Source organism: Falco cherrug, chromosome 14 (genome assembly GCF_023634085.1).
Source record: "Falco cherrug isolate bFalChe1 chromosome 14, bFalChe1.pri, whole genome shotgun sequence".
NCBI lineage: Eukaryota > Metazoa > Chordata > Aves > Falconiformes > Falconidae > Falco > Falco cherrug.
The window spans coordinates 21,597,299-21,616,508 of record NC_073710.1 but is presented as its reverse complement, the minus strand read 5'-3'; the positions used below and the strand labels follow the sequence as shown (position 1 = coordinate 21,616,508).

At 51.1% G+C, this 19,210-nt stretch overlaps 1 protein-coding gene across 10 annotated transcripts in view; it reads left to right on the top strand.

Moving 5' to 3' along the window:
• ANKRD11 (ankyrin repeat domain containing 11) overlaps positions 1–19,210 on the top strand; it is a 159,865-nt gene that overhangs the window by 136,200 nt on the left and 4,455 nt on the right. For 8 of the 10 annotated variants that reach the window (XM_055726918.1, XM_055726911.1, XM_055726916.1 and 5 more), the window contains 5 exons: positions 6,880–7,050; positions 8,306–8,509; positions 10,382–10,524; positions 10,955–11,102; positions 11,934–18,667. In XM_055726918.1, the coding sequence (XP_055582893.1) occupies positions 6,880–7,050; positions 8,306–8,509; positions 10,382–10,524; positions 10,955–11,102; positions 11,934–18,667 (7,400 nt within the window). Of the gene's footprint in view, positions 1–6,879; positions 7,051–8,305; positions 10,310–10,381; positions 10,525–10,954; positions 11,103–11,182; positions 11,376–11,933; positions 18,668–19,210 lie in introns of those variants that run through there. The other 2 variants (XM_055726919.1, XM_055726920.1) reach the window with 2 other exon arrangements.

Below are 19,210 nucleotides of genomic sequence, written 5' to 3'. Positions count from 1 at the left end.
TCTCGCAGCAGTTTGTTAGCCAGTGGCCACTCTGGTGAGAAGATGCATTTACACATTTCTGCACAACTGTGTTGTCTGACCTACAAGCCTAGGGAGAACACTTGTATTTGGATCGCAGGCTGTCACACAGCGTTAAACCTCCCTAGCCGAATTAATACTTTTAAAAATACTGCAACCACTGGGGTCAGGGCCTGCAGATTCTCTGTCCCCGGGGAGGCAGCTTGAGCAGTGGGGACGGTGGGCTCAGCTCCACGCACAGTGACCTGACGTGGTCATAAACAGGCTCGTTCCTCCCGCTGGCACCTCTCCTCTGCTTGTGACTGCCAAACCCAACATCTCCGCCATCCTTTCAGCTTAGCTGTGCAGGGTGAGTCTCTGGCTCCGGACTCTCTCCATCCTTCAGATTAGGGAACACTTACTGCTGTACAGGAGCGGCTGGGGGCACCTTCCTTGCCATTCTGCCAAAGCAGACCCTGCTACAGCCTTTCCTCTCGTTTGCCTCCTCTGTTTCCTTTTTGGCACCTGCTTTCATTTGGCTGATGAGCCAGACATCATCTCCCATCCCAGCCCCCAAGCCCGTTTGTCCTGCAGGCTCTGCAGGGTGTCCGTGATCTCCTGGTGCAAATCGTGCCTGCCCCCGCACTGGCTCTGGGGCGCAGCTCTCCAGCTAAAGTGCCTTGTTCCTCTGCTTTATGGTGGTCTCCTTGCAGTCGTGCCAGCCCTGTTTGCCCTTCTCGCAGCGCTCTTCAGCCTCGGTTCGCCTGGCTTCTGTCCTGCTCCCCTGCTGCCCTCTCTTGTTTATCTGCCCGTGCCATTGTGCTGCTTCCCACTTCACGCTGCTGCTGTGCTTAACCTGCTGCTGCTGTCCTCCCTGCACCTCTGCAGCGCTGCCACCTCAAAGCCTTCGCATTGGCACCATCCTGGGTGCTGGTCCTTAAATTCTGGGGTGCCCGCAGAGCCTTGGGATGTGCTTGTATCGTGCGGCTGTAAACCTTTCGACTCGTGATCAGTTCTTCAGCACACACCGGTCCACATCTGCAGATGCCCTGCGAGCATGTGTAAGCATCCGCGCGCTGGGGCTCTGGGCTGCCCGCGCTCAGGTTAAACCTGCTTTTCCCCTGATCTGAGCTGACATGCTCCAAAACGTTTTATGCCCTACAACTTCTGCAGTAAAAATGAGTCACTCTTACGCATGCTAGGCTGTGGATGGGGAAAGCAGAGGCTTGTGCGGTCTCTCGGGGGTGCAGTGCAGTCTCTATTGCTGTCTGTGCCGTTCTAATTTATTCTTATTGATCTTTTGTTTGTGTGCTTGGTCGGCAAATAAACTGTTGAAAATCCCCACTCATCAGCAAGCCAACAGTCAGTTTCTCTGTGCAGCACTGAGATGTTCAGCATGAGCTGCTTATTTGGAAATGGTATTTTTCCTCAGGGTACCACCTTATATGCGTGTGTTGTCATGTCGGAGCAGTTTAAACAGATGCTTTTTGCATTACAGGGTACGACGCGTTTGTGGGGAGCGAGGAGCTGTGCTGCTCAGCCACAGCTCCGGGTTGGAGCTCCCATCCCTGCAACCTGCCATCGTCTCACACTGTGCGTTCGAGAAACCTCTGAAAGATTTTCCATCGCTGCCCTTTTCTCTCCTTCCTTCCCTGCCTCTCTTCTCTCTCCCATTTTGGCGGGGGCCGGGGGCCTGGCACGCAGAGCCAGCCCAGCAGCACCGAATGCCTCTGTGCAAAGCAGCGCCTGCCCTGGGACCTCTGCGGAGGCCTCCAGCAGCCCTGGATTTGTGCTCCCCATTGCGGCAGCGTGAGTGTCGCATGACCCGGAGCCTAATTTGAGCATGAGAACCACCTGTGGGCTAATGCTCAAACGCCTTTGTCCTGGGAACCTGCTCCGTTTCTGCCTTTCGTGAGCCTCTGGGGTTTAGTGCGATGAAAGGAGGGAGCAGCAGTTCCCGGGCTGTGTTTGGCAGCCACAGCTCTGCTCAGATCCTGCTTTCCCCTTTAAGCTTGTGCACGCGGTTCCTGCTAGCGTCAGCGTGAGGGAAGAGCCGAGCAGGATCCCCAAATTAAACCACGGCAGCGCCAGGCTGAAGCTTGTACTCCGTAGGTTTGCAGAAAGCTGAAGCAAACAGCAAATGAGCTGCTTTAAAAATAGCTGAATGGAGGTGTGGCTGAGCCCCGGGTGGGTGCACAGTGCATCCCTGGCTTGCTGTGGTCTTCCTTCCCGCTGGGATCGGTGTGCAAGGTCCGGCCACCATCTCTGGTGATCGGCAGTGAGATAACCCAGGGGAGGGGGCTCCTCTGCCCACCCCCTTGTACCTCTGTTTTTTGTGCTTCTATGCAGAGACTGGCATGCATACAGCCTTGCTAACCTGTATTCGTGTTTGCTGAGGTATTTAGCCACTGTGTTTCTCTTAATTTGTTCCATGTTGCTGCAAGGTGTTACAGAAAAGCATTTAATTACAGGAGAAGGAGCAGCCTGCAGGAGCTTGAAGCCATTCAGCAGAGATCTTTGTGCAGGTGCCCCTTTTAAATCTGCTGAAAATCAAATTCTGATTATAAAGTCTGAGTTGAAATAAAACACATTTGCAGTTCTGTTAGCCTGGGACCAGCCAGGGCCAGGGAGGCCAGCCCAGAGCCTTCCTGGGCGCTTCTGCTGAGGCTGAGGGTGGGAAGCGGAGCTGCCAGCGGCATGTCACACGTCTGCTGGGAGCAGCTCCTTCTCTATCCTTCCTGCTCACCTTTCAGACCCGCTTTGGGGCCTCGCTTCTGCAGTCCCTCCCTGTTGCCCGAGCATCGTGCCACGCAGGGAGCTTGGGGCTGCCGTGCTGCCCGTACCGGGGTGCCAGCACTGGGAGCCATCAGCCTTGCCCTGCTCCTTAGGCCACCCGCTTCCCCCCAGCGCCTAAAGAAGTCGGATTAATCTCTGTGCTGCAGCAGCCATCTAATCACCCGGGGGGTAGTACTGCTTCTCTGTGCTGCCTTCCAGCCTCAGGGGAGTGGGAGGAGGGAGAGATCCCTGTACTGCTGGGCAGGAGGAGGCACCACGGAGCAAAGCGCTGTGAGCAGGACTAGATGTGATCCTTCAGTAACAGGGATCTGCGCAGCACCGGGCGATGCCGCCTTCCCACAGGGAAGCACGCGTGAGCCCGAGTCCTCGGCTGCCTGCACCAGCCCTCGCTGCCTCACCACGAGTGAGAACACAGCAGTCGCTTTCCAATTTATTTTTATCTTGTTGATCACATGCCTTTTAATGTTAAATGTTCTGTGGAGGAGGAAATTTCTGCAACTGCAGAATTAATAGGAGTTTAGGGGATTTCAGTAGAACTTGATAATCAATTTTTGCAAATCACAGGTTCATGCTGACAACCTGCAGTAGCCAAGTAATATTAATGAAAATGTTCCCATTCTAATTGTGGCTTCCCTCTGCACAAATGGATGGAGCAGCCCTCTACCACGTACAACCCTTGTGCATCGCTTGTACTTCAAAGACACTGCCCGGTGGCACTGGCTGAGGTGTAACCCCTGTGAGCATCTTTGTGCCTCGCTTTGCGGCACGGCTGGATGCGGCCAGCAGCTGCCTGCTGAGCCGAGATGTGTGCTGAAGCCAAGCCTGGCCAAATGGATTTAACAAGCCTGCTCTGAACAGCAGCTCTGGAGCCTAACGAGGAGGAGGAAGGTGCTGCCTGTGCAGATCAGCCGTCCCTGTGCTCAGAGCGAGCGTGCCTGGTGGGACATGCTGCTCAGTGGCATGGCTCCTGGAGCTGCCTGGGCTAAGTTGTTTTCTTACCATAAGCGCATTGAGTTTAATTTTATTTTAAGCCATTCAAAAAATATCCACTTTCCTGTGATCCAGTTTCATCTTCTAGTTCTGTTACAGCTGCCAGGGTGACTTCAATGTGGCTTCAGAGAGTTAGACCGGGATTTTCCTTCAACACCCAGATGTGTTTCCAGGGCTTGTATTTGAAGAAGGGTGGCTCGTGCTGTCTGGTTGGAGAGGTTCCCTGTTATGGAGTTGTTGTTTCTTAAATGTACAGGATCCCAGATGCAGGGGGTCGATGGAAATCATCTGCTCTGGGTGAGACCTTTGCAGAGGGAGAGCAGCAGAGGATGTCATGCTGCAGGGAAAAGGTTTATGGAGCTGCCTGCTCATCAGCCGAGGGAGTACAGGATATGCAAGCAGCATGAATTGAGCTGGAGCAGTGGCAATGTCCCCACACGTTGCTGCCCTCATCTGCCGGAGACTTACTCCGCTGGCAGATTGGTGAATGAACGAGGAAACCTGTGCAGAGGCACAAGGTCCAGTGACTGAGTTCAAACCCGTCCTTTGGTAGTTTCGCCTGTTGTGCTGGACTTTGCACAGAGGCAAAGCAGGCTCTGTCCCACTCCTGGCCACGTGCCAGCGACCTGCAATGGAGTTTGACAAAATGACAACATTGGATGAGCAGAGCTGGGTTAGAGGTTGCAGGATTTGCCTTTCCCCAGGCTGGCAGACCCTGCCCTGGCAAGAGGTGGGGGTAGGGAAGGGCCTGGGTGCAGCTAGTCGGTTAAGCTTGCATCTGTATGATCCGTCACAAATCATCTTGGACCTCTGCAAGCTCCCCATGCACTTTTGACTGCCAGTTTCAGGGTGCTGGAGCTTGGGACTGGGCAGACACTGGGTGGTCATTTAGTGGGGTTTCCCCTCCCTGGCTGCTGGGAGTTGAACCCTGGTTTCTTGGAGAGCATTATCAGATGTTTACTTGTTTGCAAACACCCTTGTATCCACCTGGGATTCTCAGAATATCTCCGGGAAAATAGTAAGTATGCTTAGAGTCAGATGTTTGGGTAGATGAGAGCCCTTGCCTATGCTGCCTCACTGCAAGCCTTGGCTTACCGTATCAGCAGCATGGTCAGACCACGTTGAAGTGTTTCTTCGGGGGGCAGGTACTTGCAGGCTCGCCGTGATAAATAACCCCTTCAATTCCTCTATTCTGGCGGTGTCTGGCAAGTATCAGTCCCTGCTGGGGCTGAGCCTGGCAGGACCCAGGGGCTGCTGGCCGCGCGAGTCAAAGTTCTTTTGCATGAAAAAGATTTTTACTTTGTGCTTCAAAGTCACAGGTGGGTTTTGCTCTCTTGAAAAACAAGCGGGATCAGTTTGAGAACAGTGTTTCTGCTTGTACAAGAGGTTTTGAATCATCTGTACTCGGTATTTTCATTATGTCAGGGATGCAGCGAGGTGTTCTGCTGCTCGCGTTTCTTGAGCAGCATCGAACCGGCCTTGGTTCTGACTGATGTTCGAGCATGCAATGTGAGGGCAAGGAGCTGCTCACCTGCGTTTGATAACTTTCATAGCTGGGGCTGCTAAGAATGTCATTACCAGCTCTCTGCACGCAGCGGGAGCCCTGCAGTTAGCCTGGTTATAAACAAATTATAGCAGTGCTTAGAAATAGGTGTGAGCAAAGTTGGATTTGCCACTTGCACACACCGTTACCTTTCTTATGCTTCTTTGTGAGTTTAGGACAGTTGCCTGGTAGGAGGGATGCAGCTTGGCTGCTGGCAAGCAATTGCCATGCTGCTCTGCAGATAGGTACTCTGTCTGTCTTGCTTGGCTGGCTCCGTGAAAGGAAACTTAATTTTTGTTTCCTGAACTGGCACCTTGAAACTTTGCTCACCAAATGCATCCCTGCAGTGGGACTCTGTCATGGCTGCGGCTCTGCAGATCCGCTGGAGAGCACGCGGCAGGATTTGTGCTTTCACCAGATAGCATCAACAAGCAAGCAGACCAGAGGCACAGAGGAAGGGCTGCTGACTCTCCTTGCATGGGAACAGGATCAATACTGGCATAAAGAAAGCTGGAAAAATACTTAAGAAAAGCTGTGGAATCAGGCTTGTTGCAGAGGCTAGGTGTGCGAGCTGGGCTGAGTTGGGCAGCGGGGAGGGAGGCAGTAAGTTGCACAATGCTTGGCAGGGTCCAGTTCCCACCAGCTTGCAGCAGGCTGCTGTGTGGGTTGCTGGGAGCGAGGCTGGAGGTGCAGGGAGAGGCTGGGGTTTTGTCTCCTTGTGCACATGGCATGCCAAGCAGCAAATACCGGCTTCAGAGGCAGTTGCACTCAGTCCCTCAGCAGGAGCTGCCTTTGTGGCTGGATGATTTAGGAGACCGAGTGTCAGGCTGGGATTTGAGGGGGTGACAAGCCAGGCACAGGGGTTTCTTCTTCCCCTCCTTGTTTGGCAATTTTTCAGAGGGATGTAGGAGTAGATGTGGCTGAGCAGTCGTCGGCCTGACTGCAGGTGGGTGCTCTGCACTAAGCTGGAGGCAGTCACTTTGGGAGGAGAGGGCCAACCCGGTGCTCCCCGGGGCAGTGCGCCCCTTTGGCTGCAGTCCTTGCTTTGGTGGTGGTGATGAGGAGGAGGAGGAGGTGAGATGGCAACGTTTCTAAGCTGTCAGCCTTGTTAGCACTCTTTGTTGATACTTTTAGATGCCTCCAGTTCAGTCTGTGCTGTGGTGGTGTAAGGCTGCGTACGCTCCTGGAAGCACCATGGCATGAAATGGAGGCCCCTAGGAGCAAGATGGAAGGTACCGTGCTGGCAGCAGCCCCACGAAGGACCCACTCCCTCCCTCTTGTACTGCTCTTTGATGGTGGAGGGAGAATTGGTAGAAGCCTGTGCCAGGAGAGGCTGTTGGAGGAGCCGGTGGGCAGCAGGAGCGGTGTGTGTCACAGCAGCACGAGCCTGTGCGGCTGGCCCAGGTACCGGCGCATCCTTCACTGCAGGCTTCTCAATTTGTGAGATACAGAAACGAAGTTGGAGGGCTGTTAGCACTTTGCTCAGAAATGAACATGGTTTTCAGTTACAGCAACATTCATGGCCTGTGCTTCTGTGTCTTCTTGCACCACAGAAAAGCAGGGTCCAGAGCGGAAGAGGATTAAAAAGGAACCCGCCACCAGAAAGCCTGGCTTGCTCTTCGGAATGGGCCTTTCGGGGATCCGGGCAGGCTACCCGCTCTCCGAGCGCCAGCAAGTCGCTCTCCTTATGCAGATGACAGCAGAAGAGTCTGCAAACAGCCCAGGTGAGATCTGGAGGGTGGTTTTGCTCAGCAGCGTGGGGGGCAGGTGCAAGCTTTGCAGCCAGAGGTTCACAAATACCTGAGTGTCGAGTGCCCAGCGCTGGGGGCACCAGGCACTTCAGGTAGCTCCTCGCTGGAAGCAGAGATGAGCTGCCACCCCCGGGGTGGTGCAGTGGGGCTGGGGGGCTGCTCCATGGGGGCTCCCCACTCTCAGCACCATAGGTGGGACGCTGGAACGAGGCAGCAGGACACCCACTCCCACGGGGCCCTGCCAGGCACAGGCTGCCGCTGGGGTTCTCACATGGCTGCGGCTGCCATTCCTTCTTCTAGCGTAAGGCAGGAGCAGATATTCCACAGGCCACATCCAGGCCACCACTGAGCCTGCCCTGGCTGCTTAACTAGAGCTTCGGTTCCACGGGAACCTCCTCCACGTCAGAGCTTCGCATTTTCCACTGGCGTCTCAGGCTAATTCAGTAAAGGAACATTGTGAATAAAGTTAAAATATCATCCTCTGTGGGTTTTTTTTATGTTTCTTCTTGTGGAGGAGGGATAAGACATGTAACCACTGCAACTGTAACTTGAGATGCAGAGCAGCTGGAATGTGTTTACCACGGATTTTGTATTTTAGTAATTTTTATCTGTTGCATACATGACCCCCCAGGGTTTTTAGACACTGTGCTATCTGTACGCGCACATCTGCATCCTACACATAAACGTTGCAGCTTTGAGCCACGTATGTTGTTCTTAACACCCATCTAGCTGCTTGCGTTGCTGTTACTTGGGGCGAGGGGGAAGGCAAAAGGCTGTGTAGTCTTGAGAGCATTCAGATGTTCTCCCAGGAAATGTGCGGTCTCCTCCCAAGGCTGCCAGACCTCACATGTACTTGGTAAAAAGGCCACTTCCCTGAGGAAATGAGGTTTTAGGGTAAGGAGCTGCATTGTCTGCTCCTAAATCATGGGATTGCCCACGGCCTTTGCAAGGCCTGCAGTTCTCTCCAGTGGGCTTTGGCAGCCTGCAGTTAGTATCTGCGTGACACACGCGGAGGCTTTCCTCTGTCTTCGCAGCGGCTGCAGCGGCTGGGCGGCCTCTCGCGCGGCGCTGCCGCGGTGACACGCGTTGCAAGGGCGCCCTCTAAGGGCGAAGGGCTGCCCTCGGGCTCACGCAATCCTGCGATCGTTTCGGTTGGAAAAGCTCTTGAAAGATCATCAGGTCCAACTGTGTTAACCCAAGGCTGAGTCTGGTTCTCTTCTCCCTGCAGTTGACACAACACCAAAGCATCCCTCTCAGTCTACAGTTTGTCAGAAGGGAACTCCTAACTCTGCCTCCAAAACCAAAGATAAAGTAAATAAGAGAAACGAGCGAGGAGAGACTCGGCTGCATCGAGCTGCCATCCGAGGAGATGCCCGGCGCATCAAGGAGCTCATTATTGAGGGTGCAGATGTCAATGTGAAAGACTTTGCAGGTAACCAGCCCGCTGGCACCACTGGCGGGGTAGCCCACGGAGCTGAACCTTTTCCCACCCGGTTGCATGTTCCGCTTCGAGAAGGGCTCCCACCAGAGAAAGCAGAGCAAGCAAAACATGGGTTTGCTACTTGTGAAAAGAGAGGATTAACCAAAAATAATCATTTTACCCTTTGGGGAGGAAAAAGTCTTGTTGTCCTTTAAAAAAAAAAACCCCACAACCTACTACAGATTTATCAAAATAATAAATCCTTGTAAAGCATCGGTTCCTGTGTTGGAGTTCGGGAGCTGAATTCCCAGGCTATCCTGTCTGCTCTGAACATGCTCCCAGCCGGGGCGGTGATGCTGGGCTGGGCTGCATCTGTTGCGATCCCTGGGGCTCCACGCTCTGAAACTGTGACCGGGACCCTCGCGTGTGTTTTGTTGTGCCCTTGCACATGGGTGCCACCTGGGAATTCTGGAGGGGAATTTGCAAAGGGAGGTGGGCTATTTTAGCTCTTTTTTTTTTACTTAAAATACAAGAAGTAATGTGCACCAAAATGTTGCAAAGAGTGAGTTTGTAAAGCCACGGCTCCAGAGTTGAATGGCTGATGCCTACAGTGTTCTGGGTTGTTAAGTACCAGACATGGGAGTGCTGCTGATGGGGAGCAGAGTGAACGGGAAGGGCGAGGTCAGGCTCCCAGCTGTGCTGGCCAGGCATCCGAGTTAGAGGAGATGTTGACTGTCCTGAGCCTCAGCTCAGGAGCAGCACCACCTCCTCTGCCTCCTCCTCAGCAGTGCTGCCAAGCTCCTGCTTCTGCTGCTGGGAATGAGGAAAGGAGCCTGGGGCTGCTGTGGCCGCAGCCAGGCCTGGGATGGGAACAGCCCTGAGTCCTGTGGCGAGAGGGCAGCTGTGAGATGGTGAACGGTGCCGTTGGTGCACACCCGTGCACCAGCAGGGCTGAACAGGCGCGAGGCAGCCTTTCTTCCAGCACCTCCAGGAGCTTGACTTTGCTCCGAGCTGTTCTCTTCACACGATTTTGGGGCTATAAATAGATATGCGTGTTCCTCCGCCTGTATGATTAATATCAGTGCTAGACTGAAGTATCAGTTGTGATTAATTCTGGTCACAGGTGCCCCTCTTTAAAGCACCGAGTGAAGGTAACAGAATGAACTCCCACGACGCTATCAGCAAAATACCGAAGGAGCCACGCACGTTCTCTGGGAAACTTCAAAACAGTTTCTGCTTAAAAATAGTCTGTTTGAACATGATAAAATACTTCTTTCTGTGTTCTTTGGAGGTTTGTTTGAGAACTAGAGCCACTGTTACTGTGGAGACCTGCTGTTTGGTTTCTCCCAGAGCTGGGGGCCTGTTTTGCAGCGGCATGGCTGCTTGCTTTGGAGAGTGCACAGAAAATATTTGTGAAGTCTGTGTGGGGGATGTTTCAGAACGATGTCTGCAGCTCAGAGCCCAGTCCTGATCTGGGCGGCAGCGTTTCCCTTACAGAGGAGTTGGAAGGGGAAGGGATTTGAGACCTGACTTCCACTCAGCATCAGCAATTCTCTTAATTTCCTACATAAAACTCTGCCTTTCCATTTCCTGCGGCTGTGTCCGTTCTGGCAGATGATCTGTCTGTAGCACATTGCGTGACCAGAGGGAAAAGTGGGATTGATTCAACCACCGCCTGGTTGCAGTAGCAAGGCAGAGCTGCACGTTTCTTCCTGCTGTGCCATAGGGAGCCAAGCAAACGAGCCCCTCATCCTGGCCATCAGAACAACAGACTCCTTGACACACCGGCACCTGCAGCGCCTGGGGATGGAGGTTACTTGTCACTGTCACTGACTTTTCTCTGTGAAGGTGATGTCCGTGTTCTGAGTGTCCCTTTGCTTGCAGGCTGGACGGCATTGCATGAAGCATGCAACCGGGGTTATTACGATGTCGCGAAGCAGTTGCTCGCTGCAGGCGCTGAAGTCAACACAAAAGGGTTGGATGACGACACCCCGCTGCATGATGCAGCAAATAACGGGCACTTCAAGGTTGGTTTTTGCTGGATTTCATAGCTGTGTTTTTAATGACTTTTTTTTTCCCCCTTGTGCTTCAAGCAGCCAACTGTGCAAATACAGAGATTCTAGTTATTTTATTATCGTTTGCTGCTGATAGCCGTGTAGCGGGAAAGAATTTCCCTGCCCCAGTGCTTTTCAGTGGTTTATTTGGAGTTGCCCTGTGCAAGGGATAGTTCATTTTCTGGAGGTGCGGAGAGAGCGTTGTGTCTTGTTCTTCTCCCTTCCCTCCTGCCCAGGTTGGTTCGTGGTGCTGGCTTTTATCTCCTTTGCCACTGGTGACTGTCAGTACCACCAGTGTGCCCTGAGGACAGACTGCTTGAGGACATCCCCTGTTAGTTACATACGGAAGTTGTACAAAGAGCCTGGAATCGAGACGTGATGAGTGCTCAATTTCTGTTTTCAGGTGGTGAAATTGTTGTTACATTATGGAGGGAATCCTCATCAAAGCAACAGGAAGGGCGAGACGCCTCTAAAAGTAGCTAATTCTCCCACCATGGTGAATCTGCTCCTGGGAAAGACCACGTACCCCTCTAGTGAAGAGAGTTCAACAGGTGAGATTGACTTTTATGTGAACATGGGAGTGATGTTTGTGGCCTGCAGCTGTCTGTTAATACAGAGACATTAAGAGGACAGTGAAGTTAGACTCTTGTCAGAATATCTGCACGCTGCTGCCACGGTCAGGAGTCCATCTGTAGCTGTAACCCAAATTCAGACAACATAACTACCAGCTTTAGCTCCGGGAGCTCTAGCTGTTTGCCCTGGAAGCCTACGTTGAGATCCCTTGCCTGGTGCAATCGAGATGTAGGATTGGAAGCCAATTGCAGGTAAATTGATGTCTTACCTTTAAAATGTGCGTAATATTCCAGCTTGTGCGTAGAGAGGAGGGTGTTTGCGTGCACGTCGTGTGTTCCCATCCCTCCCTCGCGCTCGGCTGTACCCGTGCTGACGATTCAGGTTGTGCTCCCGGGCTGTCCCTCAGCAGAGCGCCCTGCTAGAGCCTGTCCCGCGGGTGCCACCATTGTGGCTCGCCAGGTGGGAAACGCTGCAGGTTTTAACCAGTGCTCATTAGAGTTCCAGTCTTATGGGGAGTCTCCACTATGCTGTGTGCAGTCGTACCCCTGTTAAGAAAAGTTCTCTCGATACAGCCAGGTGGTTGTTTTGAGGAAGACCCCGTGCAGGTTTGAGACCAGGTGGCTCTTCCCTTCTAAAAGATCATCTCCCAGCCTGGCATTTAGAGCTTTCGGTGGCCAACTTAGGAAAGGCCAGGTGAGGCCAAAGGACGGCAAGGCCGTTCGCAGGGGTTCACGCCTGTGGCAGACCGATGATGTTCCCTCCCCGAAGCCCCTCACAGCCCTTAACAGATTGTTCTTCTCTCTCTGCAGAGACCTCAGAAGAGGAGGATGCCCCTTCCTTTGCTCCCTCCAGCTCTGTTGATGGCAATAACACAGACTCAGAGTTTGAGAAGGGTTTGAAACACAAGCCCAAGGCCCAGGAGCCTCCCAAAACCATCACCCCGGTGAAGGATGAGTATGAATTTGATGAGGATGATGAGCAGGACCGGGTCCCGCCAGTCGATGACAAACATTTGCTGAAAAAGGATTACAGAAAAGAGACTAAAGCAAACAGTTTCATTTCCATACCCAAAATGGAAGTGAAAACTTATACTAAAAATAACACAATTACACCAAAGAAAGCTGCCCACCGCATCCTGTCGGACAGCTCGGACGAGGAGGAGACCAGCGTTGCTGTGGGGACGGGGGAGAAGCTCCGACTTTCGACCCACGCGATATTGCCCAGCAGCAAGATTCGGGAGCCCGCCAGCACAAAGCCACAGAAGGAGAAAAGCAAAGTAAAAAAGAAGCGGAAGAAGGAGACGAAAAGCAAAGAGGTTCGGTTTGGCAAAAAAAATGACAAATTTTGTTCCTCTGAATCAGAGAGTGAAAACGTGGAGAGTGAGGAGGATGATAGAGACTCTCTTCAGAGCTCTAGCTGTGTAAAGGACTCCAGGCTAGTGCTAAAGGAATCCTCCTTGTTTAACTCTCTGTCTGCCTCATCGACCTCTTCTCATGGGAGTTTAGCATCCCAGAAACATAATCCTAATCTGACAGAACAGCACTCCAAGCACTGGAGGACGGACAATTGGAAAACCATATCTTCTCCAGCTTGGTCAGATGTCAGTTCCTTATCGGACTCCACCAGGACGAGACTGACGAGCGAGTCAGACTACTCGTCCGAGGACTCGAGCTTAGAGTCGCTAAAGCCAGTCAGGAAGAAAACAGAGCACAAAAAGAAAAACACCACACACAATACTGTTTCTGAGAAAAAGAATTCATTCCATAGCAATGTGGATGGAGCAATTCCAAAGCTGGACAAGGAGGGGAAGGTTGTTAAAAAGCATAAAACAAAACACAAACATAAAAACAAGGAGAAGGGGCAGTGTCCCATCAGCCAAGACATTAAAATAATCAAAACGTTTTCTTTTGAGTTTGAGGACTCTAAACAAAAGCCTGAGAAAGGCTTGATAGTAGAGACAGAAAATCCAGTCGAAAACAAATTGAAAGTGTTAAAGCATGAGCGAGAGCACAGTAAGAAGGAGGAGAAGCTCCCCAAAGGTAAAGCGGAGGAGAAGGAATGGTTGTTTAAAGATGAGACTGGAAAATCCTCGAAAGAGGAGAAATCGTTAAGAAAAGTCAAAGATGGCAGTAAAGACATGAGCAAATCCTTCAGAGAAGGATTAAGTAAATCAGAAAAAGAGAAACCTGTAAAGGAGAAGTCTCCCAAAGAGGAGAAGCCGAGACTACACAAGGAGGAGAGAAAGAAGAAGTCAAAGGACAAGCAGTCAAAATCTGAAAAGAAGAACGAGCTGAAGGAGGAGAAGGTTTCTAAACTAGAGAAGGAAAAATCCTTCAAGGAGGAGAAAGAAAAATGCAAAAAAGAAAAACTTTACAGGGAAGAATCTGGATTTGACGAGTTTAATAACAAAACCCAGTTTCCCGAAAGTGAGGACACAAAGTTCAGCCTTTCAGATGATCAGCAAGAAAGGTGGTTTTCAGACTTGTCTTCTGATTCATCCTTCGATTTCAAAGGTGAAGATAGCTGGGATTCTCCAGTAGCAGATTTCAGGGAGATTAAAAATGACACCGTGGCAAAACTAATCATAGAACCTGTGAAAGAGGAAATTAAAGACAAGAAAAAGGAAAACAAAACAAAAGAGAAGAAGGAATACAACGAGAAACGTAATGAAAAGGACACTTTCTTAAAGAAGAAAGAGAGGGACTATGTGGACAAAAGCTCCGAGAAGAAAAAGGACCAAACGGACAGGCACAAAGTTACTCCTAGTTACTTGCCTGAAAAGGATAAGAAAAGGAAGGATTCTGCAGAGAGTGTCAAGGAGAGGAAAGAAAAAGATACAGGTGAAACCAACAAAGACAGAAAAGATACCTCTGATGGCACTAAAGATCGAAAAGATGCCAAAATGAAGCAGGAGGAGCCCTATCGAGATGACTTTAAAGAATATGGCTGCGAAACGTTCTTCAAGGATAAGTCTGACGCTGAATTCAGTGGTAAAACTCTGGAGAGCTGGGAGAGGCACCATTCTGGGAAGGAAAAGGAGAAGAAAGATGCTCCCGATAAAGAAAAAAAAGAAAAGGTGAAGCCAGAAAAATACAAGGAAAAATCCAAAGAAGGCGACAAGGAGAAAAATGAAAAAGTTGCTCCTGAGAAAATGCTGAAAGACAAAGAGCTGGACAAGAGTTTCAAAGAGAAGAAAGAAACTAAAGAGAAGTACAAAGACCTGCACAGCAAAGACAAAGAAAGGAAGAGTTCTTTCGACCAGGTAAAAGAGAAGAAAGAGAAAAACTTCTCCACAGATCGAGAGGACTTCTCTGAGAAAAAGGATGAGAAGAAAGGCAAGGAGAAAAGCTGGTACAGCATTGCAGACATCTTCACAGATGAAAGCGAAGATGAGAGAGATGATTACAGCTTGACTGGGTTCAAAGTTGGTGACTCTGCTGGGAGCGAAATGCATCGCCTGGACAGTCTGCAGGAGAAGGACGACGGTGCAGCTGCCGAGAAGGAGCTGTACCCCGACAAGCACCGCAAGTACTCCTCTGACCGGCAACATCCAGGAGAGAAGCAGAAGGATAAGGACTCCAAGGAGAAGAAGAAGGACAAAGGAACATCAGAAGGAGGGAAAGAGAAGAAGGAGAAGAGTTCCTTTGAAAAACACAAAGAGAAGAAAGACAAAGACTCTACCGAGAAGTACAAGGACAGGAAAGACAGAACGTCCATAGATTCCACTCAAGAGAAGAAAAACAAACAGAAGCTCCCAGAGAAGGTTGAAAAGAAACATGCCAATGATGACAAGGTGAAAAGCAAGCATAAGGAGAAGCCGGATAAAGAGCATTCCAAAGAGAAGAAGTCTTCGAAAGGAGGGGAGTCAGAGAAGAGCCTGCTGGAGAAATTGGAGGAGGAGGCTCTGAATGACTACAGAGATGACTCCAATGACAAAATCAGTGAGATCTCTTCCGACAGCTTCACAGACAGAGGTCAAGACCCAGGGCTGACCAGCCTCTTTGAGTCTTCTAACCTCTCTCTTACTGATGCTGCTGAAGAAAAGTTTAAGGACTCTCTCCCTTTACCCTGCTTGCAGGACAAACTCAAGGAGAAGGAGAGACACAGACATTCCTCATCTTCGTCAAAGAAAAGTCACGAGAAGGAGAAAGCGAAGAAGGAGAAGACAGAGAAGAAGGAAAAAACAGAAGAATTCAAAGATTCCAGCAGCAGAAAGGATTCCACTCATTATGAAAAAGATTTCTCGGTGGATGGGGAGGCTTTTAGCACTTCCTATAACATGAAGGCAGAGCCTGATGAGGAACCAGAGAAAAGCATTGATTACTTATTTTCTGAAAAGAAAGATAAAAATGATTCTGAAAGAGAGCTGTCAAAGAAGGCGGAAAAAGAAAAGACATACAGTTCCAGCACCATCAGCACAGTTAAGGAGAAAAAGAAGCGAGACAAACACAAGGAAAAATGGAAGGAGGAAAAGGAAAAGCATAGAGACAAACACGCAGATGGTTTCTTTAAACATCACAAAGATGAGCCAAAGTCAACACTTAAAGACAAGGACAGTCCTCAAGTTACCACCTTTAAAGATAAATCAAAGGAGGACAACCTCAAATTCGGTGAAACCAAACTGAAGGAGAAGCTCAAGGAGAACCAAGAGAAAGACAAATCAGAGTCCATAAAAATAAGCAATGGGAATGAAAAAATAACCCTTTCCAAAGACAGCGGCAAGAAAGATGCCAGGCCAAGGGAGAAACTTCTGGGAGACGGCGATTTGATGATGACCAGCTTTGAGAGGATGCTGAGCCAGAAGGACCTGGAAATCGAGGAGCGCCACAAAAGGCACAAAGAGAGAATGAAGCAAATGGAGAAAATGAGGCACAGGTCTGGAGACCCCAAATTAAAGGACAAACTTAAGAGCTCGGAAGATGTGCGCAAGAGGAGCCTGGATCTGGCAACAAAGAAGCCATTAACGCTGGATACTCAGCTCAAGGACAAGAAACTTAAAGAGTTGGGTCCGCTGACTCCTATACTGTCACCGGAAAACAAGGCGCAGCCTGCTGTTGGGACGGACTCGAAGGACTGGATAACGGGTCCTCAGCTGAAGGAGATCCTCCCGGCATCTCCCAGGCCGGACCAGAGCCGGCCGACGGGAGTTCCGACCCCAGCATCTGTCGTCTCTTGCCCGAGCTACGAGGAGGTGATGCAGACACCCAGGACTCCTTCGTGCAGCAACGAAGACTACACAGACCTGATGTTTGAGTGCGCGGACTCGCAGCACTCGCTGCCCATATCCACGATGTCCATGAACGCCTGTTCTCCATCCTTCTTCGACAGATACGCGAATGTTTCCAGTGGGCTCCCCGAGAACCCGAGTCAGACCCCGACTCGTACCATACCCTCCACAAACCTGTACCGTTCCATCTCGGTTGATATCAGAAGGGCACCTGAAGAAGAATTCAGCGTTGGAGATAAATTTTTCAGACAGCAAAGCGTCCCGGCGACATCGAATTATGACTCTCCAGTGCAGCATTTGATGGAGGAGAAAGTTCCCCTTCCTTCTGTTCCTGCTGAGAAGTTCCAGTGTTTATCTCCTGGGTATTACTCACCAGATTATGGGGTTTCATCGCCAAAAGTGGAAGCTTTGCACTGCACGCCAGGGGCTGTCAGCAGCGTCGCCCAGTCGCCTGAAAGTGTCTTTTCTGGTTTACAAGCAAAATCCTCCCCTTCGCACAGAGACGAATTGCTGGCTCCTTCAGTAGAAAGTGCTCTTCCCCCCGACCTCGGCATGCCCTTGGATACCACGGAAGAGCAGCAAGCTACTGCCTCCATTATGCCACCAGAATCTACCTACTTGCCACCAATTGAAGAAAACCATTTTAGTTCGGGTATGCCAGAACAAAACAATATAGACTGGGTTAACCCTCCTTCCAGAAACCCCAACGCCACCATTCCTCCCAGCCTGATGGGTAACCCAGCAGAGCACTCTGTCACCTGGTCCATGGGCTCAGAGCTTCTGATGAAATCTCCCCAGAGGTTTTCCGAGTCCCCTAAACCTCCACTCTGTTCCCTAGAGCCGATTCATCCTACACCAGTAGCCTTCATTCCCGCAGACAGCTCCTACCCCGTCTCTCCCATATCTTACCCTCTATCAGTGTCTGAACCGGGGCTCGATGAGGTCAAGGAGGACGCTGAGGAAGCCGTTCCAGGAGAAACAGCAAACGCCGAAGAGCAAGCTCCATACATGTCCCCTACTAGGTTAGACACGTTCTTCAATAACTGCAAACCCCTTCCGGAAGAAGCACCTGAGATACCTCCAGAGCCCCCTTGTATGCCAGCAGAACCTCAGGCAGAAGTTGTTAGCACACCAGAAAACACCTATTTGGAAAACAACAATGCCACGCCTGCAAATACAGAGGAGGCGGTAACGTGGCCTGATCCCTTCACCAACACAGAAGATGACTTGGACCTTGGCCCCTTCTCCCTACCAGAGCTGCCGCTCCAACCCAAGGATGTTGCAGAGGCAGAGATGGCCGAGGCAGAAGCGGTGGAAGAGAGCCCAGCAGCAGCTTCGGAAGCAGGCGCTGGGATGGGGAAAGCGAGCACGTCCGTGATAGCGTCCGGGGAGCCAGAGGAGCCTCTGGCCAGCCAGGCAGCTGCTGTCCTGCCCGTGGAGACGGAGCCACAAGCCGAGGAGCAGAAACCAGAAGTGGCTGCGCAAGAAGCCACCTCGGAAGCACTGAACGCAGCTGAGGAAAAAGGAGCGGAGGACTCGGAAGCACAGATTTTCCAGCAGACCCCGTCCGAGTCTGCTCAGGCAGAGAGCAAAGAGGTGGAGGCCGTGCACGAAGACCTCTCTTCTTCTGGTGGGGTGGCAGAGAGCAGCTCCCAGCCCTGTCCCCCGCCCACGGCCCCCTCCGAGGGCAGTGTTTCACAGGAGGGTGCTGCGGCACGTGGGGGGAGCCAGGTCCCTTCCTCCCAGGCAGATGTACCTCCGGGCAACGCTCAAGCAGAAATCGCTGAACCAGTACAAAAACCAGTAGCAGAAGCTCCCAAGCCACCCAAAATAGAAGAGATTCCTCAGCGGATTACCAGGAACAGGGCTCAGATGCTCGCCAACCAAAACAAGCAGAACGCTGCCTCTTCTGAGAAGGAATTTCCTCCCGTTTCCACGCCCGCCACACGTGCCAAAGGCCGCATCACAGAGGAGGACGATTCCCAGGCTCAGCACCCGCGCAAGCGCCGGTTCCAGCGCTCCAACCAGCAGCTGCAGCAGCAGATCAACACTTCCACCCAGCAAACGAGGGAGATGATACAGCAAACACTGGCAGCTATTGTAGACGCTATAAAACTGGACGACATTGAACCTTATCACAGTGACAGGTCCAACCCCTACTTTGAGTACCTCCAGATCAGGAAAAAGATTGAAGAGAAGCGGAAAATCCTCTGCTATATTACTCCCCAGGCTCCACAGTGCTACGCTGAATACGTTACCTACACAGGCTCCTACCTGTTGGATGGCAAGCCTCTCAGCAAGCTCCATATTCCAGTGGTGAGTCGTCTTCTCTCTTTAAACAGCACCATCAGGGACTGTCCCCTCCCTTGCTGCTACAAGCACGGCCAGATTGTCCCCTGTGTGCCACGAGAGTCTTTGCAATGCTGAGAGTGCCCCAGCCACAGCTTTAGCCTACTTTTAGAACACGCTTGTGATGACGAATCTAAGTCTCACTAAGTGGATGGCTGCGTGATAAATGCATCCTTTGAGGTGCTGCATTTTTGCAAAGAAGACCTTGGGCTGTGCTTAGGAACCTGAGTTTTGTTCAGGCTTTAGAGCCAGTTTGTATAAATCCACTGGATTTGAAGCTGGAAGGCAAAAGTGCTTTTACAAGCAGTATAGTAATTGGATAATGAACCTAGAAGGCTAAGAAAAAGACAACTGGGCTCTTAACTCCTGTTTTCGTTTTCCCAAGCTCTGATATCCGACTGGCCGATAGCACTCGCTCCTTGGCAATGGGATCTGCATTTCACTGCTGTGCTGCATGAATGGACTTGCTAATACAAATGCATCAATAAACTTAATGCTGCAGGCAGTAAA